At 48.7% G+C, this 22,886-nt stretch overlaps 1 protein-coding gene across 1 annotated transcript in view; it reads left to right on the top strand.

Moving 5' to 3' along the window:
* The first annotated feature begins 1,169 nt into the window (after nt 1-1,169).
* Nucleotides 1,170-22,886, top strand: part of LOC102945054 (myosin-16) — a 46,401-nt gene continuing 24,684 nt past the window's right edge. The window contains exons 1-20 of the mRNA XM_037911409.2: nt 1,170-1,448; nt 2,401-2,544; nt 3,079-3,235; nt 3,701-3,728; nt 5,434-5,530; nt 5,759-5,851; nt 6,842-6,905; nt 8,294-8,392; nt 9,052-9,155; nt 10,729-10,867; nt 11,502-11,770; nt 12,316-12,486; nt 13,673-13,852; nt 15,543-15,669; nt 16,566-16,627; nt 17,246-17,333; nt 18,099-18,216; nt 19,399-19,519; nt 21,192-21,328; nt 22,365-22,446. Coding sequence (XP_037767337.1) covers nt 1,239-1,448; nt 2,401-2,544; nt 3,079-3,235; nt 3,701-3,728; nt 5,434-5,530; nt 5,759-5,851; nt 6,842-6,905; nt 8,294-8,392; nt 9,052-9,155; nt 10,729-10,867; nt 11,502-11,770; nt 12,316-12,486; nt 13,673-13,852; nt 15,543-15,669; nt 16,566-16,627; nt 17,246-17,333; nt 18,099-18,216; nt 19,399-19,519; nt 21,192-21,328; nt 22,365-22,446 — 2,490 coding nt within the window. The 5' untranslated portion in view covers nt 1,170-1,238. The remainder of the gene's footprint in view (nt 1,449-2,400; nt 2,545-3,078; nt 3,236-3,700; nt 3,729-5,433; nt 5,531-5,758; nt 5,852-6,841; nt 6,906-8,293; nt 8,393-9,051; nt 9,156-10,728; nt 10,868-11,501; nt 11,771-12,315; nt 12,487-13,672; nt 13,853-15,542; nt 15,670-16,565; nt 16,628-17,245; nt 17,334-18,098; nt 18,217-19,398; nt 19,520-21,191; nt 21,329-22,364; nt 22,447-22,886) is intronic.

The following is a 22,886-nucleotide window of genomic DNA, read 5'->3' as shown; positions in this document are numbered from 1 at the left end:
CCAAGATCTCTCTCCGCGTAGTGCCAATCTATTCTGAGAAAGCAACAGGCTGTGGCCCAAGCAGCATCTTCTAAATGGAGCAACAGCTGGCAAACAGAGTCAGCTGCCCTTCCCCTTGGGATTCCTCCCCGTCAGCCAAGGCTGGCTTGTCTAACCATGCAGCTACGTCTGCTGCGACACCACGGCTCAGTATTGCAGTGAAACACTGCTCTGGGTTACGCACCCGCCGTCCTACGGAGTCAAGGGAGCTGCAGTGGTGGAAGAGAGAGTAGCGCTTGGCTCTTAGTCTTTAATGACAAGAGCATCAGGGGTCAGGTCTGTGATGTCTCCTGGAGGAACAGCTCAAAAGGCACAGACCAGCCTTTAAGCGGCTCGCCTCCTGGACTGTGCTGCTAGGGCTAATGAATTCCCTGGGCTAAGGGAGGGAAGCTCTGGGGTCTGATTTCTGGCTGCCGATGGGCTGTTCCACAGCCCAGAGCCCACGCAGAATCTCCGTCGTGCTCAGCATTATGGAGATGCCACTGACACGGGCTGCCTGCCCCCAGATGTGCCCCAACTTGCCACCAGTTTTAGGGCTTGCAAGCACTCTTGGTTGCCCTATGCACTGCCTGCACTGGGGAATTCTCCCCTTGCCACAGGCCAGGGGCTCTTGGAGGAGGTCTGCACTGCAGTTAAACACCCACGGCGGGCCCATGCCAGCTGACTCTACTCACGTGGCTCGGGCAGAGGCTGTTTAATTGCAGTGCAGACGTTTGGGCTCGGGCTACAACTCGAGCTCTGGGGCCCTCCCACCTCACAGGGTCCTAGAGCCTGGGCTCCAGGCCGAGCCGGAACGTCTACACCACAATTAAACAACCCCTTCCTTAGCCCCTGAGCCCCGCAAGCCTGAGTCAGCTGGAACAGGCTAGCTGCAGATTTTTAATTGCAGGGTAGACATACCGTTGGGGCTTACAGGGTTTAGGGTAGATGGGAGAATTCATCTCTCCCTTTCTAGCCTCCCTCTTGGTAACAATCCTCCAGTTTGGGGGCATCCCAGTCTCTCACTATGTGCTGTGATGGGGCCCTATTGAATTCACAGGGGGTAACTGTAGCCTGCAGGGGACAGAATAGGGCCCCAGGATTCCCCACTGTGCTCCTTGCCAGATTCTCTGCTCTCTTCCTTTTCACAGCCTTGCAGGAAGCACTGCTCCCCATCTCTTTTCCTTCCGGTTTCACCCTCTGCCTGACCCGAAGCCAAGATGCCTGGTGGGTACAAAGGCGAGTGCGGGGACGATGTTGACCCCATGCCGTTCCTGAATCCCCCCGAGAAAGAGAAGCTGGAGGCCATGAACAAGCCCTATGACATCAAGAAGTCGTGCTGGGTCAAGGATGACAAGGAGGGTTTCGTTGCCGGAGAGATCCAGTCTGACAAGGGTGACCAAGTCGTTGTGAAGACTGTGACCAACCAGGTACAGTCGCCTCTGTGAGTTGGATGTGAGAATGACAGCAGCTCCCACGGGGTCACTGTCCTAACACTGCAGCTGCATCACCAGTGTAAGCCTCTAGATTTCAGGGCCTGGTTTCTCCCTCCTCCCTCTATGGGGCAGAGGCTTAAAATCCATGGAAAGCCAGGGTATTCTCTGGGGAGAGGGGGAAAGAACCAGGCGCAGGAGTTAACTGACCAAATAAGATTAGCCCTGAAGCCAAGTGGTGCGAGTAAGGATTACTCCTGTGAGTAAAGCTTTGCCAGATCAACACATTGTTAGTCTGAAGCCTGTAGCCTCCGGCAGGCTGAAAGTGGCAGTGGCTGCCTGGCCGGGCTTGAAGGAGAGCTTTGCCGTTTGCTTTGCAGCTCTCTCTTTCTGCCCATAGTTTTGTGGGAAGGATGCTCGTTAACAGTCTGAGCATCTTCCACACAAAGCCTCTGAGGTTTGGTCTGATTAGAATGTCCCCGTGCTGGATTGGCAGCCTGGGCGAGTGAAGCCTGCTATCCCCAGGGCGGGCCCGGCATGGGGAGCACCAATCCACGTGCCCGCCACATTGCCCTGCTGACGTGCCTTCGGCCATGACCTGGCCTGAGCCGTGCTAGGGCTGGAAGTTCAGTGTCCATGGGCCATGTAGGCCTTTGCCCTCTCTGCAGAGCCTGTCAAAAAGGTGCCGTTGACAATGAGTGCAGGAGGGGTTGAGATATGGCTGGGCGTCCATGGAGACCATCAGACCCATCTCACATAACATCTGATGGGTGCTCACTGGCCTAACACCTTTCAGTGGCTATTGAAAGAGGCTGGATTGAACCCAGGGACGATAGGGCATAAGGCTCTACATCCCATCTGCCAGTTACTTCTAACTCTGGGTCAAATATTCTGATGGAGACAGAATGCAGACAGACCCCACTTACGTAGTGCTTCCCTAACTCCCCAGACCCTCACCATGAAGAAGGATGATATCCAGCAGATGAACCCACCGAAGTTCTACCAGGTCAGCGACATGGCCAACATGACCTTCCTGAACGAGGCCAGCGTCTTGGACAACCTGCGGCAGCGTTATAGCCACATGAGGATCTATGTAAGTGGAAGGCTCGCAGGGGACAGCCGAGTAGCGTGTGGCAACGAACATGCCAGGCACTAGTGGGTCAGAAATAGTCACTGATGCCAATTCAGAGGCCCAGATCCAGACCTGAGTTACTTCAGTGTAAATCTGGAGGCACTTTCTTCTTTCTGAGTTCCACCCCATTCAAACCCTCCTCCAGGCCTGCTTGGCTCTCACCTGGTTAAAGCAGATGCATGTCAGGCAGCCTGGATTCTCACCCTTGCTCTGCCTCTGTATGAAATCAGCCAAGTCAAGTCACTGCTCTGTGCCTCAGTTTCCCCATCTGTAAAACCGGGACAATGAATGACGCTGCCCTACGCGTGTTGGAAGCACTCGTTCATGCTTGTAAAGCCCTTTAGGATCCCTGAGTGCAAGGTGCTAGGTGAGTGTCAGGCATTAGGGAGACCTGAAGTATCACCTGAGGTGGCACAATAAACCAGCTCCGTGCTTCCCATTGCAAACTGGTTTTCCTCATGCTGGCTGGTTTGTCTTCTCCTTCTCACCCTCCAGACGTACTCTGGTTTGTTCTGCGTGACCATCAACCCCTACAAGTGGCTGCCAATCTACGGAGCCCGGGTGGTCCAGATGTACAAGGGCAAGAAGCGTACTGAGATGCCCCCTCACCTCTTCTCCATCTCTGACAATGCCTATCATGACATGCTCCAGGGTGAGTGCGAAGGGCAAACCGGCTTCCCTACTCCCCTGGAGCCTCCATCCTTGTTCATCCCAACCACGGCTGCCCCCAGAGGTCCCTCTGGGGTGGGGTGAGGTTCCCCCAGCAGTGAAAGTTGCTGCAAAGTTGGGCATCACCTGAGCTTTTGGGGAGGGAGAGACTAGCCAGATCCCCCCTGCTGAATCCAGGGCTCTGATGCCACAGAGCCCCCCCATGGAAGGGCTTCCGCAGAGCATGTTCTGAAGATGGCACTTGCCCCTTCCTTGTCAACACCCATGGGTTAGGCTTCCCTGTGTGGATGGAAGAGGAAGGGCACATCTGGGAGCAGAGGGGCAGGGATCAAGGGCGTTATCCCCAAGCCCAGACTATGCACACCCTGCAGGACTGGTGCTTTGTTCCTAGGGGTTTCTGGAGAGCCTCGTTAACCCTGGCCTTGTCCTGTTTGTTGTTCCCCCACAGATCGTGAAAACCAGTCTATGCTGATTACGTAAGTATTCCTTGGCAGTCTTCAGCTGGTCATCTCTGCTGAGCGAGAGGGGAACAGGGCTCAGGGAGAGGAGGTTGTATTAGGTCTGGGAGGGAAAGTTGTCCGGTGGTTAGAGCAAGGGCTGGCAGTCAGGATACCCCGGTTCTGTTCTTGACTGTCATGGACTAAGGTCCCGATTGTCCTTGGGTGTGTGGGTAGCAAGGGGGACAGGAGCCTTTCCCCACACTTGTGTGCCCTGCGCGAGGACCTGCTGCAAATGCCATCCCTGGGCTTGGAAGGGGTGTGTAGGGGGGGAATGTAGGGACTGTTCCCTCGATGCATCCCTGGGGGCTCTTAATTTTTCTGCTGATTCTCTGCAGGTTTAGTAGAGGCAAGATGCACAATCCCCAGCTCCGCCACAGTCTGCCCCCTTGCCATGCACAGATCGGTGAGCTCAGAGTCTCTCTGCAGTGTCCAGGATATAATGCAGCAAACTGGGATGATCCCCGCCATCACAGCATGGACACTGTAGATATGTAATACCCCAGATTGCCCCCTCATGGCCTGGAATGGCCCTGCAGGCACCTGCCTCAGTTTCCCTCTGAGTTCTGAGAATAATACACTTCTACCCAGAATCTTCAAGAACAATATTACTTACACACTTACACTTACACTTACACACACACACACACACACACACACACACACACAAAACCTTGGGCTAATTTATCAGATTAACCAGCTCCCCCTTTTAGATTCAGGGTTTCACAGTCCTCCTTCTTGGGGATCTATGCTTCTGAGTTCGTCCTTTCAGGCTCAGCAGCTCCTCCTTGACTGAGCTTTCAGCCTTCTTTTGAGCACCCACCCAGTCAAATAATCACTCTCTTGATCCTTCCCAGGTGGGTCTAATAACCCCAAGCCGCTGTCTGCGAGAGAGGGGAGCTTTGCTCCCTTCCCGCCCACTCTACCAGGCTCCAGGTCTCAGACCCTTAAAGGAACAGTGGTCTTGGATGGCCCTATATCTTTCCTCTGCCTCCTCAAGCTACTTCCCCGGGCTGTAAAGGCCGGAAACCTATTAGAGACCCAGGTGCCACCAGCACACAGTATGGGCCATGTGTTGTAAAACTAGGGCAATGATGCAGATTTTGCATAAATGTAAAACTCCTCCTAATGACTCTTCTAGAAGTATCAACTGCAGGCCTGATTCTCCTCTCGCTTACATTGGCCTTACACCCCTCCCGTTCTTGACTTTAATTAAGTTATTCCAATTTTGCCCTGGTGCGAGGGAAAGCAGAATCAGCCCCGGTGAGCTTTCTAAGTGACCATTCACGTCACAGATATCTTTCCCCAGGGCAACTGCCTTCAATCTTTCCCGGCTCATTCTTGGGAAGGTCAGTCCCTCCGAGAACGGGCTCATGCCTGCAAACATACGCAATAGAAGCAATGACAGGTTTCAAAGTAGCAGCCGTGTTAGTCTGTATCCGCAAAAAGAAAAGGAGGACTTGTGGCACCTTAGAGACTAACAAATTTATTTGAGCATAAGCTTTCGTGAGCTACAGCTCACTTCATCGGATGCATTCAGTGGAAAATACAGTGGGGAGATTTATATACACAGAGAACATGAAACAATGGGTTGTTATTTCTCTCCTAACACAGAGAGATCATTTCTTACCTGTCGCTTGTTTCTTTTTACCAACACCTTGTTTCTCCTGTTTGTTTTATTTAGCGGAGAATCCGGTGCCGGCAAGACTGAGAACACGAAAAAGGTCATTCAGTACTTTGCCAACATCGGCAGCACGGGCAAGCAGGCTCTTGACGGGAAGGTAAGACGCAGGAACGTGGGCGTACCCTCACAACAGTCATTCAGCTACCCTTGGGAGTTCCCTGAAACTGTTCTTTAAAGAGCTGCAGGAAATGTTTGCAACCAAACCCCAAAGTCTTTTGTGTTTAGATTCCGAGGCCAGAAGGGACCACTGTGACCATCTAGTGTGATCTCCTGTATAACACAGGTCACAGAATTTCCCCAAAATAATCTGCTTTTCCTTGTGCAGGGATCCCTGGAAGATCAAATCATCCAGGCTAATCCTGTTCTGGAGGCATTTGGAAATGCCAAAACTACCAGGAACAACAATTCCTCGCGTTTTGTAAGTACCAGCCTCTCTCCTGACTCCAGTTTCTTTGGGGGAGGGGAGATCCTGCAATGTTGCAACCCAAAAGTGTTCACAGAGGAAGAAGCCTCTCTAGGAGTAATGATGATAAAAATAAGAAGGATGTATTTAGCACTTTGCATTTCCAAATGACCATGCCCGCATTAATTACCCTGCATTTGCTAACATTCCAAATCAAGCTTCATTGCATCCAGGTTCACTAAAACAGGCACAAAAATAGAAAATCAAACGTTGCCAGAAGCTGGGAATGGGCGACAGGGGATGGATCACTTGAAGATCACCTGCTCTGTTCATTCCCTCTGGGGCAACTGGCATTGGCCACTGTCGGAAGACAGGATACTGGGCTAGATGGACCTTTCGATTGACCGAGTATGGCCCTTCTTATGTTCTTATTTACAGTAAGAAATACACATTCATATTAATGATCCACTGTATTAGTGACCCTTAGTGCTTATAGATCCAATTCAAAATGCTTTGCAAATGTTAGCAAATGAACCCACAGAACATTCCTGTGAAATAAGTGAGTATCATTAATTCCTTCTAACTGACTGGGAAATCGAGCCATGGAGATTTTTTTAATTCAGGAAATCTCCGAAGCACGTGCTTACGTCCCCCTGGAAGTCAGTTGGGTATATGCTAAAATACTTTCCTGAATCAGGGCCAAAGAGCTTTGTCAAAGTCTCATAGCAGGTGCGTGAGAGTGTTCCTGGCTCCCATTCTTCTGTTGTGTGCACTATACAGCATTGCCTCATGCTGTAATAGAAAAGTTTCTTTAAGCTCTATTAAAATATCCAGGAACAAAGGCATTTTTATAGATTTGATCTGTGAAAAGACTAATTGCTTCTCGCTGACTTGCAGATTTGCTCCTGCTGCATGGCCCCTATGATCCCTCAGAATCTCTCAGCTACTCCCTGTTGTTAGACAGATATCGCAATAAACGGTCTCCTCTTTCATTTTCTTATCCAGGGCAAATTTATCCGAATTCACTTCGGTACCACGGGCAAACTGGCTGGGGCTGACATTGAGAGCTGTAAGTAGCCACATTAATTTTGTCATTTACTTCCACCTGGGTCTCATCCAAAGGCCATGGGAATGAATGGCAAAACTCGCATTGACATCAGTGGTCTATGGGTCAGGGTCTATATTGTGTGGCCGTTTTCTGCACCAGGGCAAAGCTGGAGTTAATTCTATTAACTTGATTGATTCGCTGTGGTGTAAATGAAACCAGAATCTCGTCTCTGGTGAAAAGACCTGTACCAGTAACTGCTACGGTTACTTGTATTCATCATCATCAGGACAATGGCATGACTATGGTATACTTAGGATTCTAAAAATAGCTGTCTAGGAATGTGCATTGTTCTTTGTTTGCACACATGCATTTAAAACCAAACTTAGACCCACATATCCCAGCTCTCAATGCATAAAGACCTTGGTGTGTTTCCTGGCTAGGGACTTGGAGAGGGCAGAAGAAAGAGAGAGAGGAAACATATGGATGGTTAGGTTTTTTTTCCCTGGGGGATTCTCTATATCTGCTACTTTCAACTGGTCCCTGCCTTGCAGTTCTCTCTGGAGGTCATAGGTTGCATTCACCTCTTTTTTTTTTTTTTTTTTTTTTTTTTCAACAAGGAGGTGTAGATTTCCTCCCAGCCAATCAGAATTGCAGCCTAACTGGCTGTTGAGCAATGGAAGGGGCTTCTTCCCCCTACTTCTTCTTTGCAAATGGCTGAATTTCCTGCTTCGGCATCATTTGCATGTTGCAGCCTCAGCTGGTGTGACCAAGAGAGTAAGAGACCAGGAATCAAACATAAGTCTCCTTCATGTCAGTGAGAAACAGCACCACTGGGCCAATGCACATGGGCATAGAACATGACTACAGGGCACAGGGAGTCTTTTCTATGGCCCTTTTTAGAGAGGAAGAGCATCTCAGAGATGATTAGTCGTTTAATCATATATGCAATAAATTGACTTTTCATAACATCCTTTGAAATGGAAAGAGCTTTGGGGCAGTTGTGTATCTGGAGATTAGAGCAGGGCTCTGAGAACCAGAAATCCTGGCTTCCTTGGACCCACCATTGACTTATGACCCTGGATAAGTGACTTCATCTCTTGCTTCCGTTTCACCCATTTGGAAAATAATTATAATAAAGCTGATCTAACTGGGAATGTTGTGAAACTCATAAAGTTCTTCAAGATCCTCAGCTGAAGGATGCTTTAGGAGTGCAAAGTATTATACTTATTGTTACAGTAATGATGGATATAGTGAATGGAGAAGAAATGTGCTTCCAAAGGATACTTACTGTACATGAAATTCTGGCTCCATTGACATCAACAGAGCCAGGATTTCACCCTACACCTTTTACCCATGTCTGCAATCTTAACACAGGCCTGGGTTTACCAATGATCCCCTTTATATTTCAGATCTCCTAGAGAAGTCTCGTGTCATTTCCCAGCAGGCAGCTGAGAGAAGCTATCACATCTTCTACCAGATCCTCTCTAAGAAGAAGCCTGACCTGATTGGTATGGCACTTCTGTGTATATTCACTCTTCTTAACTCAGGCTTCCCTGATATGTCCTCTGTTTCCAGGATGAGAAATCTATTTGCCAAAGCTTTGTTTAGCAGTCGTTAAAGTAGGTTGATTCAAGAAGGTGACCTCTTACTGAAGCAGCTAAGGAGGAGGAGGAACTGTGGGGAGACCAAGCCAGTGAGTGAAGGGGAAGTTGTATTTCCCTTTCTTTAACCCCTGTAACTGACTGGTCTAAGGCGTGCCATGTAAGGGCTCAGCCAATCTGGTCAGGTTTGGTGCTAAGGTAATGAACATCAGGTGCAAACTGAAGCGATGGATTGCTAGAGCACGGAAATTGCTTATTTCCCTAGACATGGGAAACACACTGAGGCCGAGGTTTTCAACGTTGCATAAGAGATTTGGGTGTCCAGTTCTCACTAATTTTAATGGGAATGGGGTGTCCACATCCCATAGGAGGTCTGAAAATCTCAGCCCTAAAGGAAGTCTCTTACAAAGTGCTCCATTAGAAATGGATCCCAGGGAAATGAAACTCCTAATTCCCCTCCCCATCTGAAGAGTTTTCCTTCTCTACCCATAGGTCCAGATCAGGTACTGCTGTGTAACTGCATTGCTATCAGAACATGTAATCACCTCGTGGTTTGCCTTCTGCAGAATCTTTGCTTCTGGTGCCTGATCCCAAGCATTACCACTGGATATGTCAGGGTGTAACTACAGTAGACAACATGGATGATGGGGAAGAGCTGCTTGTCACAGATGTAAGTCTGGAAAAATGAAATGGGGGAAAAAGGTCTGGCTCAACAGGATGCTCCTCCATGATCTCAGTTCTCTCTAGAAATAAGGGGGCAACTTCTTATTAGTGAGAGTAATTAACTATTGCAGCAACTTACCTAGGGATCTTTTAGATTCTTCATCACTCAGAGATTGGGCCTCTCTACAGGATATCCTCTAGCTCAGCCAGAAGTTCTGGGCTGGATTCAGGAGATCCTGGGTGAAATTCTATGACCTGTGTTAGTCCAGACATCAAACTATATTAATTATAATGGTCTTTTATAGCCATAACACCTATGAATCTGTAAACTTTGGTGCACATCATGGGGTAAAGCCTGCTTATCTCACTCACATGCACAGTTTCATTAGGCTTCTTGCATGTGGAAGCCTAGCAGATTCTGAGCCTTCTTTGATGACTGGTTTCATACAGTTTTCTCAAAGGGCAATCTGGCTTTGGAAAGAGCTTATTAGGAACCTTGCTCCTGATGGGGGTATTACAAGCATTACTTCAGCTACACAGAGTCCAAACTGTCTTCAGCTGCTGCTGTTATAATGCCACACGACCCTCTAGACGAGCTAGGCTTCCCTCACTGTAAATGAGCTGCTAGCTAGAGCAATAGCTTTAGGCGTAGAATAGTCCTCAGAAACACTGAATTTCCCCACATCTTTGTACAGGCCGTTTTAAGTTCAGTTCTGTTATAGACTCACAAGACGGAGACGGGAAAAGGCCAATTAGGTCATCTAGTCCCTCGCCTTGCTGTTATTATAGGGCTGTTTCCTACAGTTAATTCACCAGTGTTTTGGCCAGGCTAGTTTCGGGTGATAGGATTCCACCACTGCCCTTGGGAGACTGGCTGGTGACCTGGATTTCAGGAAATATTGATAAGGGTTCCCAAAGGTCAGGTGTTACTCAGCCACATTCCTCTTTGGTGTGACTCTACCAGAGCCAATGGAGTTACATGAGAGATGGAAGCAGCTCCTTCTGTCTTCCATCAGGCTCATTGTTTGCATGAGATTCAGGTGTCCGCCCAGTGTGGGAGTTCAACCAGCCCTTTGTTTATTTGGTGAATGATGAAATCGTGGTCTGAATTTGAAAAATGATCTTTTTTTTTTTTAGTGGCGCTTGGTGTTTTACAGGCTTCACTCCTTGAAAATGAATGGATTTAAATGAAACAGCTGAGATTCTCAGAGCCCTCTGAGGGGATCGCAATGCCCTACTCCCCTGAATTTTAAAAAGGGGGCTTTGAAAATCTCAGCAAATGCGTTGGATTTAACTCCTTATGTCATGAGATTGTTCAAATGACTATGCCGAAGGGGCAGATCCTCAGCTGGCGTTAAGTGGTGGATTAAAGACAGTCAGGTTACACTGATGTCCATTGGCTGAGGATCTGTCCCAAATGACTTCCCCGAAATGTTATCTAGAGCTAGTTCGAAGGGATCTCACTAGGCTGATCTTGATGGGCTGTGAAATGACTTTAGGTTTTTATAGTAAGGAGAAGTCCTCCTGCTTAAGGTGCAGGTTTATATTTCCCTTCTGTGGGTCTCTTTCCCTTCGGCCAGGTGGCCTTTGATGTTCTAGGCTTCTCGCCAGAAGAGAAGCTTGGAATTTACAAGCTGACCGGAGGCATCATGCACTTTGGCAACATGAAGTTCAGGCAGAAGGCAAGAGAGGAGCAGGCGGACGTAGACACCACCGAGGGTAGGCTGGGGTCACTGCATTGGGTCAAAGTACGCCCAGGAAATTTACACCCAACCTGAGAATGGATTGTTTTACTCTGCCAGTTCACTGACGTCCCAGAAAAGCTACCCAAACCCAAGCATGTTTCCAAAGGATAAAAATGACCTTAAACAACCAACTGCATCTGAATCTTTAAAGGGAGCAGATGTGCTACCGGGAGCTGCCTTTCACCACTCCACAGGGGTGTCAGGCCTAGACAGGTGATTGAGCATTCAGCAAAAAGCTTGATTGTTCCTCATAGACATCACCCTGCATTGCAGCGAGTATGGAGTCCTGGGGGAGTGGGCAGACAGAATGTCTCCTGGAGGACAAAGGCAGAGCACCCCCTGCTGCGTCTCTTTCTTGACTGTGCTCTACTCCCTCAACTCCAATATGGCTGGCCAGCTCCGTTGGCCACTGTGTGTGAGGGGACAAAACTATGTCCCCTCCCCACCCCTTGTGGAGTGCTGTGCTGTAGCGGTGAAGCAGTCTCAGTGGTCCCCAGAGTGCAGAACACATAACCCCTTTCCGGAATATGCGAAAAGACACAAACAGGAGATCAAGCAACATTATTCCTCCCTTTAAGATTAACTAGGTTCCTCCTGTCCTTCAACAGTGGCTGACAAAGTTGCCCATCTCATGGGTCTCAACTCCGGAGAGCTCCAGAAGGGCATCACCAGGCCCCGGGTGAAAGTGGGCAATGAGTTTGTGCAGAAGGGGCAGAACATGGAACAGTGCTATAACTCCGTCGGCGCCCTGGGCAAGGCTACCTATGACAAGATGTTCAAGTGGATGGTGGTCAGAATCAACAAGACCTTAGACACCAAGATGCAGAGACAATTCTTCATCGGGGTGCTGGACATCGCTGGCTTTGAGATCTTTGAGGTACACAAAGCAGGAGACCCTCTCTCTGAAGTGGGACCCCTCTGTTTGTGAAAATATTCCCTTATCATCCTGCCCCCCTCCAAAATGTTAACTTCAGTATCCGTGGACATGCCGGCATAGTCAGTCATCATCCAGTGGGATGGGTCACTAAATCAAGGGCTCCAAACCGAGGTCGATACCCTGGCAGAAAACAATCAGAGAACATGTGGGGGTTAAAAAATGAGCAAATGACCACAGTGGATCCCTCAGTTGCAGGAACCCAGCAATCAGGCGGCTTTGCATCAGGGAAAGAAAGGTGCGTGTTGTTCCCCTTTCGGTTTCCTAAGGCCGAATTCTGATCTCATTTCCACCACTGAGGGAATCTGAAATATCTCTGAAGTCAGTAGGGTTGCTCTAGACTTGCTCTGGAATAACAGAGATCAGAACGTGTCCCCGAGGGTGGACACGTTGCTTCTTGCCCAGCAGCTGTGTTGTATTTGCAGCCTCCGGGGCTACATTTCAAAGGCCGATTAGTTCATGCATTGCTTCCCCCCATCTCTCTGCAGTTCAACAGCTTTGAGCAGCTGTGCATCAACTTCACCAACGAGAAGCTGCAGCAGTTCTTCAACCACCACATGTTTGTGCTGGAGCAGGAGGAGTACAAGAGAGAGGGCATTGTGTGGGAGTTCATTGACTTTGGCATGGATCTACAGGCTTGCATTGATCTCCTGGAAAAGGTAACTGTCCCTGCCCTGAAGGAGAGGCGCGTGGAGAGAATGAGCTAGAACAGATGCAGAGAAGGGCTACTAGGATGGTTAGAGGAATGGAGAACTTACCTCCAAGAGGAGACATACAGAGCTTGGCTTGTTTAGCCTAACCAAACAAAGGCTGAGGGGAGCTATGGCTAGTCTCTATAAATACACCAGAGGGATAAGCACCAGGGAGGGAGAAGAGTTATTTCAGTTAAGAGCCAATGTTGGCAAAAGAACAAATGGATATAAACTGGCCATCCACAAGTTTAGGCTTGAAATTAAATGAAGGTTTCTAACCATCGGAAGAGTGAAGTTCTGAAACAGCCTCCCCAGGGGAGCCGCCTTCCACGGCTGAGCTTGCTAAGTTTATGCAGGGGACGGTATGATGAGACTGCCCACAATGGCATGTGGCCCGTCAGTGACTGCTAGCAGCAAATATCGCCAATGGCCAGAGATGGGACACTCGATGGGGAGGGATCTGAGCTACTACAGTGAACTCTTTCCAGGGGTCTGGCTGGTGGGTTTCACCAACATGCTCAGGGTTTAACTGATCACCATACTTGGGGTAAGGAAGGAATTTTCCCCACGGTCAGATTGGCAGAGACTCTGGGCTTTTTTCGCCTTTCTCTGCAACGTGGGGCACGGGTCACTTGGTGGTTTGAACTAGAGTAAATGGTGGATTCTCAGTAACTTGAAGTCTTTAAATCAGGGGTAGTCAATTACTTTTTGTCAAGGTCCAAATTTCTTGGTCAAGGTATAGTCAAGATCCAGACACCGGAGAAAATAATAATAATAAATAAAATAACAATCATGATAATAATAAGTACATAAAAAAAGATTTTGGGGTCCGTTCAAAAGTGTCTGGCAGTCTGGATTTGGGCCGCGGTCTGCCTACTGACTACCTCTTCATGATTTGAGGACTTTAGTAACTCCGCCAGAGGTTAGGGGTCTATTTCAGGAGTGGGTGAGGTTTTGTGGCCTGCGATGTGCAGGAGGTCAGACTAGATGATCACGAGTCTACTCAGCTGCACATAATTACATGACTAGATAATAATCTAGCTGTAAGTGGCAAACTCAAATCAGAGGTGAAGCTGCCCCTGCTCATCACTGAGATGGCAGTAATGGGCTTCTCTCATCTGCTTCTACCTTGCGATCCTCTTTCTTCCCCCAGCCCATGGGCATCTTCTCTATCCTGGAAGAGCAGTGCGTGTTCCCGAAGGCCACGGATGCTACTTTCAAGGCTGCCCTCTATGACAACCACCTAGGCAAATCATCCAATTTCCTGAAACCCAAGGGAGGCAGGGGCAAAGGGCCTGAAGCCCACTTTGAGCTTGTGCACTACGCTGGCACGGTACGTCCCGAACAATGTTATTTTTGTTGGCAAATCATCCATGTAGATCCGGCTACCTGCATGGGCCTGACCCTGCACTCGCTGAAGTTAACGATGAAACTCCCACTGACTTTCAGTGGAAATGGAACCAGGACTGCACTGCAAACTCAGGCCTGTTAGACCCATGCCTGAGTGCTCGGTGTTTCCAAGCCCATGTTTCAGCATCCATATAGCACTGGGTAATGCACCAATCATGTCATGCTTTCAAGGCATTTGACATATCACAGCACAATGTGCCTTTATGGGCCAAATTCCCTGCTGGGATAAACTGGTGGAGCTCTGCTGACTTCAATAAAGCAGCACCAACTCACCCCAGCAGGGAATTTAGTCCTGCAGGGTCTCATTGAAATGCATCTCAAAATGCTTTATAACAACAACAACAGAGATAAATCACAATCTAAAACTTCAGCTGGGCAAATGTATGATCAATGACTCAACAGTAGCTCACTTTAGTGGATTATGAGTAGCAAGTCAATTGCCTCTGTCAGGGATGGTCTATGTATACTTGGTCCTACTTCAGCGTGGGTGGGATTGAGTAGGTGAGCTCTCCATCCCTTCCAGCCCCGCATATTTATGATTTCTATTATCAGAGGAGTAGCCGTGTTAGTCTGGATCTGTAAAAGCGGCAAAGAGTCCTCTGGCACCTTACAGACTAACAGACACATTGGAGCATAAGCTTTCGTGGGTGAATACCCACTTCATCTCACGTGATATGATTTCTATGACACTTCAACACACAAGGCTCAGCTCTGATCAAAAATTAAATCCTTAAAAAAATTCTGCAAACCATCTCCTCCCCCCAGTACCAGGACTTTGTTTCCGGGAGCACAAAGGCTCGCAGGACAGTTACTAGGATCGCAAATCAGCCAAGGGGTTAAATTAATTTTTGCTTGTTTCTCAAATGCTGCCAGAAGAGCCGGAGTCCTGGGGTTCGCTGCCGCTTGTCTAGTCTTTCATGGAGACTGCGTCAAGCAGCCGTGCCAACGCCTAGCTGCAGGAACAGTCTTTATGCATCTAACCAAACTCTGCCCGTTATTCATGCACGCGACCGCACAGACATTCTGACAAAACATGATCACAGCATGAATCACAAGAGCTTTCTGTATCTTATTTACATTTAGCAGCTATTGCCATTCCCGGGTCACACATGGGCATTTGCCATTGACATTTGTGTTAGACTACCCCACGCTAAGTTCAGATGACACCAGTGGATGGGCCATATTGTCCCCTCTGTCAGTGGCTCCAGGTGAATGTATATTAGGGAAGTGTCTAACCTCTGCCTGCAACAGGCCTCCCTCCTCAAAGCCTGCCAAAGCTCCTTCGTCAGGGGAACATCTGCTTTCCATGGCAAGAATCCCTGCTAAACCCACAAGACTTCAATGAGTAAGTTAAGGCTGATCGTGAGTCAGCAATAACTCATTTCAGAGTAACAGCCGTGTTAGTCTGTATGTGCAAAAAGAAAAGGAGTACTTGTGGCTTAGTCTCTAACTCAGTCACTTTCCCGCTTCATGCAGTGGATTTCTCCCCCTCCCTCTTCAGGGGTCTTCAGGGCTAGTGGTCAATGGAGAAGAAGCATCTTCTTATTTGTACTGTGTTGCAGCAATGTTCTCTTTCAGAATCTGGAGTGTTCACTTTTCTCCACCTTCTCCAGGTGGCGTACAATATTACTGGGTGGCTGGAGAAAAACAAGGACCCCCTGAATGAAACAGTGGTGGGCTTGTTCCAGAAATCCAGCATGGTACTGCTGGGTAATCTCTTTAAAGAGGAGGAGGCTGCAGGTACGGTAAACATCACACAGCACAGCAATGTGGTTGGGCGCAAATGGGATCGTGTCTAGCCCTTTAGTGTTTCCCTGCAATTCTCTGTGGCAAGGATTAGGCCACTGGTTGTAGCACCCTCTGCAGCCAGGTAACTGACTTCCTCTGCGATACAACCTCTTCCATGCTGAAGGATGGGCTAGCTCAGTCCTTGAAAACGACGCCCCCTTAGTGTTGGCCGAGATAGCTCACCTTGTTGGAATGAAGCCTCTTTAGAACACTGCTACTGGCACACACTTGTGTCTGAATGAAGGGAGGATGCAGTGCGGAGTTAAGGACAAACTATGGAATTCCCTCCAGGCAGTAAATGGCCTTCTGTTGACCAGACAACTGTCAGGTTTCCTATCAACCAGAAAACTTGCTGCCTCATCGGATTGTTGCCAGTCCGGCCTGGGGCTCCACACGTTCAAAAGATGAATGGGAAAACTATGAAAAGGCTTTTAAGATCTCAAATTATTAACAGATTGGGTCAAATTCTCCTCTCAGTTACACTGGTCCCACTCCATCCAGTTACAGTGCAAAGCAATGCATATGCACCCCTGTAACCGCGGGAGAATTTGGCCCAATGATGTACCAATACATGTACTTTCAAACAAAATATTGTAAACTCAGTTTTTCGTTCCCTTCTTTTCCAAGCATTGAGCTCACTTCAGATTCCAGGATTCCCTTACAGTAGTAAATGAATACAAAATCCCTAAACCAGAATAGCGGGCAGGTTTGATGGATGCTTGTTTTTTATTTAAGGGGTGTCTTCTCCAGCGAGAACTGTACTGTGAACTACAGGCTCCTGAGGAGATATATTTATTTTGTGTGCTATAGTATATCACTTATATGTTACGCATTTTGATATTGTTCAGCTGGTGGTGCCAAGAAGCAGAAGAGAGGCTCTTCTTTCATGACTGTCTCCAACTTCTATAGGGTAAGTGGGCATTCGCCACCCATCAATTGCAATATAGGGGACTTTATTATTTGTATTTTGGTAGTGACCCAGGCCCCCATTGGGCCAGACACTAGACACACATATAACAGAGAGCGGCCCTGCCCAAAGGAGCATACAATCGAGGATATGATCTAGGAATTACAGCTATGCTCTAGGAATTATTTTGGGGAAGTTCTCTAGCCTGTGTTATACAGGAGGTCAGACTAGTTGATCACAATAGTTTCTTCTGGCCTGGGAATCCATTCGTTTAATCTATGGATCTAAGTTTTAGAAAAGATTCAACAGGTAGACATGGCAAAGAGGTTGGGAGTGCAAGAAAACAGTGAGATCGTTTATGAATAGTGGAATAAGAAGAACACGAAGATCACATCAGCTGCCTTTTAGAACTGAAAATCCAGGATTCAGACCCTCTTGATCACCCATGGTGCCCTCAAACGTTCATCCATGCAACGCTCTTCACCTGGTGTGCAGCATCCAGCCTGCACCTGCACCCTAGTGTTATCTTCACAACTAAGGAGTGTGAATTAATTTACTGAGCATGAAGTTCTCTCTCTTCTGCTTGCCTCGCTCACTTTATTTCTCTTCCTCCGGCTTCAGGAGCAGCTGAATAAGCTGATGACCACTCTGCATAGCACGTCGCCCCATTTTGTACGCTGCATCATTCCAAATGAGTTCAAGCAGTCTGGTAAGCATCTGCAGAGCCTTTGAACCACACTCGGGCAAAGAAACACAATGCCTTCTGCCCTAGCTTTGGCTGGCTGAACAGCAGATCTTTATCCAGTCCTGGAAGAACATGGGGTATCGCTTCATAGAACACCTCTGGGTCCCTTAAAGGCAATGTTAGTGTGGGACAAGACTCCAATAGAGAGGTTTGAAGACAAGATGGCTAACGAGCAGTTAGCTAATGAACAGTTCATTCCTCTGTGGCTGCCAATGAACAGGGAAATACCAAACTGCCTTGACATGCAGTAAACTGGCAAGGACAGTAACAGAAAGCACAGGGTAGCACATGGACTTCTGTTAAAGGGTGGTTATCCCTGATATCTCCCTTTAACTCCTTGTCTACTCCTGAATACACTGTTGGGCTGATAAATGTACCAGATACTTCACCTCCTGGATTTCCAGGGGTCAGTGGAATCTCAGCCGCACAGTAATTGCAAGAAGACTGATGGAGCAGGGCTGAAGTGAAAACATACACGAACAGGCCCTCTGGTGTAGAACATCTCAGCTTCTCTTGTACCCAACACAGCAAAGTGAAGGGCGCCCTTAATACACTCCTTTCTCCTCCATTTCAGTTCTACCCCCAGTGTGTGAATTCTGTCCACTACTAACCTCTCCCTTTACATCTTTGTGCCACCGAGGGCGAACGGCGTGAGAAGCTCCAGTCGTTCTGTTCCCCTGGCTCTGGCTCAGTAAAGTGAAGTGCTGACCTGTTCTCTGGTTTTCGTAGGGGTGGCTGATGCCCACTTGATCTTGCACCAGTTGGCCTGTAACGGAGTGCTGGAAGGCATCCGCATTTGCAGGAAGGGCTTTCCTAACAGACTGCAGTACCCTGAATTCAAGCAGAGGTGAATGTTTATATTTTTCGGCCCATTTGGGAGGATGGACACAAACAACACCCAATATGGGATCCTCCTTGGACAATCGGGAGATGGATTAGTTCCACCGCTAACCCTCCTACATCCTCTCCTTCAGGAACTCTTATTAAGTAAAGATGAGAAACAGAGATGGTTATAAACACCTCACAGCTGGCACCCCAGCCCTTTTGAGACCTTTGCTGGAAGAGACTGTGATGAAGTAGACATTAACCCTTGCCTAGCTCCAAGGCCATCCTTAGGCGTATGCAGCATACACGGCTGCGTAGGGCACCCAAAAATGTGGGGCACCACCGGGACCATAGGCGCCAACTTCTCATCTTGCTGGGGGGCGCTCAACCCCCTCCCCCACTCCAGGCCCTGCCCCCACTCCACCTCTTCCCCCAAGCCCCTGCCCCACCTCTTCCCACCCCGCCTCGCCTCTTCCCTGCCTCCTCCCCTGAGCGTGCCTCGTCCCCACTCCTCTCCCTCCCTCCCAGAGCTTGAACACTGCGAATCAGCTGTTCGCGGTGCTCCAGAAGTACTGGGAGAGAGGGGGAGGAGTTGGTAAGCGCAGGGCCACCAGCGCGAGAGGCGAGGGGGGAGGGGGACAGAAGGGGGGAGCTTGATGCTGGTGAGTGCTCTGCACCCACTAAATTTTCCCCATGGGTGCTCCAGCTCCGGAGCACCCACCCATGGAGTCCGTGCCTATGTCCAGGACAGCAGGCAAGAGCGGGTCGGCCCCCGCACACCCAGGGCGTGCTGCAGTCTCCTTACTAGGCAGAAGGCAGGGGCCGTATTCACAGAGCCTAATGCACTGGCGCGGCACGTTCTGCATGAGGGAGAGGGTAGGCGGGGCAGGTCTCTGCGGGGACCTGTGACTCTCCGCATCATTCTGTCAATAAATCAGAATCTTTTCCATAGCGCTACTTCTTTAGTGCAAGTATAGTCCATCAGCATTATAGTGTGCTTCATTTGTTTAAACTGGTTTTAATAAAGTGCATGTGGCAAGTTTTCCAATACTCTCTGCTTATGTTTGCGTTGCTAAGAGCAGGTCGGCCATAGGGGCACCAGTTTAATAATGCTGCGTAGGGCCCCATAAATCCTAAGGACAGCCCTGCCTAGCTCTTCTCCTAACAGTGGCCCTTACATCACTACATGTCTTTCTCATTTCAGATATCAAGTCTTGAATCCCAATGTAATCCCTCAGGGATTTGTGGACAACAAGAAAGCATCAGAATTGCTGCTTGCCTCTACTGAGTTGGGGGAAAATGAGTTCAAAATTGGGCACACCAAGGTACTGTTTTTTCCTATCATATTAAGCTAAATTAATTCAATTGAAGTGTGTCCACACAGGGAATGGCACCAATTTATGCTGATTTCAAAACAAATTTTAATTCAAGCACTGGGACTTGTGTGTGTCGACCAGGCCTCGGAGTTAAAAGTTCCTACAGCAATCTTCGCTCCGCCCTCCATTGCCTTCCAGTATGTGAACTCACGGCCCAGAGCAATGTGACATGCTCGTTCTCAAATACAGAGCAAGATAATGCAAAGGAGGCACGCTTTTAAAGATGGGCTAAACTCTCAGGTCCCTTCACTTTTTACTCGCTCCTCAGTGTATGTCTACACTAGAAACACTACGGGGGCACTGCTGCAGACACTGCCAGAAGGGGTTCTTCCGTCACTGTAGTATATCCACCTCCCCGAGAGGCGGTAGCTAGAATTCTTTTGCTGACCTAGAAGTGTCTATACCAGGGTTTCTGTTGTCTTAATTACGCCATGCAGGGCGTAACCTAACTCTGTAATGTAGACCAGGCCTTAGCCAAGTAAAAATTCCACGAAGAATTTTGCCCAACTTCAGACGGAATTAAAAAAAAAATGAGTCAAGACCTTGTTTTTTGCCCCTATAATCTTAGTGGAGCATGTCAGAAATTAATATTTCTGCATGTATGTTTTGTGTGATCATGTAATGAAATAGACTATTGTGATACACATGCAGAGGCGGAAAAAGTTCAGCTTTTTCCAGGAACTTACAATGGAATTTTCTAACTTGTATAATACTCCCAGACCACTCCTCTAGCATATTTCATCCTTCGATTTCCAAGTGCTTTATTATATGTCCGTTAATTAAATCGTCCAGTGTCGTCGTTATCCCCATTTCACTGCTAAAGGAAGACAGGCAGAGAGAGGGTAAGTGACCTCACTGAGGACGAACAGCAAGTCAGTGCTAGAGCCAGAAAAAGAACCCAGGAGTCTTGACTCTCAGGCCCTTGCTTATAAATATCCCAGCCTCAATATTCTATTCATACATAATTCTGTGGACTTACAGCACTGGTCCCCAAACTTTATGGTCCGTGCCTTCCTGGCCCGGCCCCCCAGGAGCCATGGTTGGGAGCCAGGGCCGTGAGTGGGGCCGCGGTCAGGAATGGGGCTGGTGCTGCAGCTGGGGCCTCAGCCGGGAGAAGGGCCGCGGTCGGAACCGGGTGCCATGGTCAGAGCTGAGGGCCGCAGCCGGCAACAGAGCTGTGGCTGGGAGTGGGGCCACGATCGGGGCTGGAACTGCAACCGGGGCCGCATCCAGAAGCGGGGGCGCAGCTGGTTGCAGGGCCAGGAACCAGTGGCTGAGGCTGGGGCCGGCGTGGAGCTGGGGGCAGAGCAGAGCTGGGTGGTGCTCCCTCCCTTGCCCAGGCTCAGCCGCAGCCCCCCCCGAAATGTTCCTCCATGCCGCCCTAGGGGGGCGTGTCCCACAGTTTGGGGACCAGTGACCTACAGTGATAGCAAATGTAGGTGGAAAGTCAGACAGGTCAACAAAGGCAGAAACCCACGACGGAAACTAAAAGGGGACTAACAGTCCTGACTAAGCCCAGACACATGAATAAGCCTATAGATGGGGGAAGAAGTTCACAGGTTCAAAGTTCTGGTGCATGACCTGGAAGCCAAGTTCTAACAGTCTTCTCTTGCTCTTCAAGGTGTTTTTCCGTGCCGGAGTCCTGGCCAAACTGGAAGACTTGCGCGATGACCGTCTGGCAAAGATCATGTCCATGCTGCAGAGCCGTGTTCGTGGCTTCCTGATGAGGATTGAGTTCAAAAAGATGCTGGAAAGAAGGTATCCCTTTGAAATATGAGACACCACTTCGTGCATCCGAGAGAGCGCTAGAAACCAATTGCTAACATACTTCATTCTCTACTAGGCACCATGAAATGAATCTTGGATGTCAACCCTTGGTCCTGGCACACAACCAAAGTAACGGGGTTGTGCACTGTGGATCTATATGGGAATCAAGGGGCTAAAGAATCTTCCCCTTCAAGCCACAGGGCGACAATAGTTCCACTACCTCCTGTGCATCTACTCTACTAGTTGATGGATCTATGTAGTGATGGATCCACGAGCCCTGCCTCTGTTCGGGAACCTGATTGTGGAGCAGTGAGCCCTTTGGAACACAGCTTCATGGTACCCAGCTGAGGTAGATCAGAGTGGGGCCTTAACATATTGGTCCCACCCTGGGCAGTAGAACTGTATTGTTTCTGCTGCCGCTAGGGGGTGTTTATGGCTGCAAGATGGAGTGGGTGGAAGGGAGGCAGATATTGCCAGTTAGAATCGTTTCCAGCCGATGCACCATATTCGTGTCTTCCCCTGCATGAAACACCCATGTTCTACTTCAGTGGCAGCATTTCTTCTATCCCAGTACAACCCTGCCACCCTTTTCCTACCTCAGCACACTGCCACTGACCTTTCTTGCATCTGGGACTGGGAGAACACTGCTCCATCCATTCCTACCCCACTCAGCGAATGCCCCAGCATTACATAGCCTCTGCATATTGGCTCCAGCCTCCTGGCGGGGTTCTATCACACTGCCACAGTGATACCCACCCAGAACAATACACACGCTGCACAATGAACCTTTGAAAATAATATCTGCTTTAGGAAACAATCGTATTAAATTAAGAGAACCCCCCCCTAGCCAATGGAGAAAAGTGAGTTCAGCATTTAAGAATGAACTGAAAACGACATTTCTCAAATGAGCTGATAAAGAAACGTGCTGCATGCCAGGACAATGTCTTGATGTCTCAACTACCTAGTCACATTGCCAGGAAACTGGTGACTGTTTCTAAGCCACACAACCTGTTCGGTTTCATTACAGGCTAGGCCTGATGGCGATTCAGAGGAATGTTCGCAAATTCCTGCAGCTGCGCTTCTGGGGCTGGTGGAAATTGTATAACAAGGTGAGACCCGTGCTTCCCACAAACAAACCCCCTCCTCCCCCCCACTGTACCCAGCTTACACAGAAGGAAATAAAAGCAGCTGCAAGCACTGGTAATGGGTAGGGCGCTTGGATTTTGAAGATAAGGGGTAGAAAAAAAAGAATTGCCTTGCCCAGTTATTCAGCAACAAGTAAATACACTTTGGGTGCCAGTCACTTTCTTGCTAATTATTAACAGGGCAAGGGGCATGAATGATTTCCCTCCAAGTCAATGGCAGAGCAGTCTGGAAATGGAGGACACTTTGAAATCTGAATTTGCCACCTCCATGAAACGGGAATTACGTTCTTTAGGAAATTCAAGCCCTGGATCTCCCTCCTCCAACAAATGAAGTTCAACTCTGCCTTAAGCGGCTAGGTGTTGTAGTTCTGAACGCAGGAGATGGACTCAGGCTATTAATTAAA

This window comes from Chelonia mydas, chromosome 10 (genome assembly GCF_015237465.2).
Source record: "Chelonia mydas isolate rCheMyd1 chromosome 10, rCheMyd1.pri.v2, whole genome shotgun sequence".
Classification (NCBI taxonomy): domain Eukaryota; kingdom Metazoa; phylum Chordata; order Testudines; family Cheloniidae; genus Chelonia; species Chelonia mydas.
This window is presented reverse-complemented; position numbering and strand designations above follow the sequence as displayed.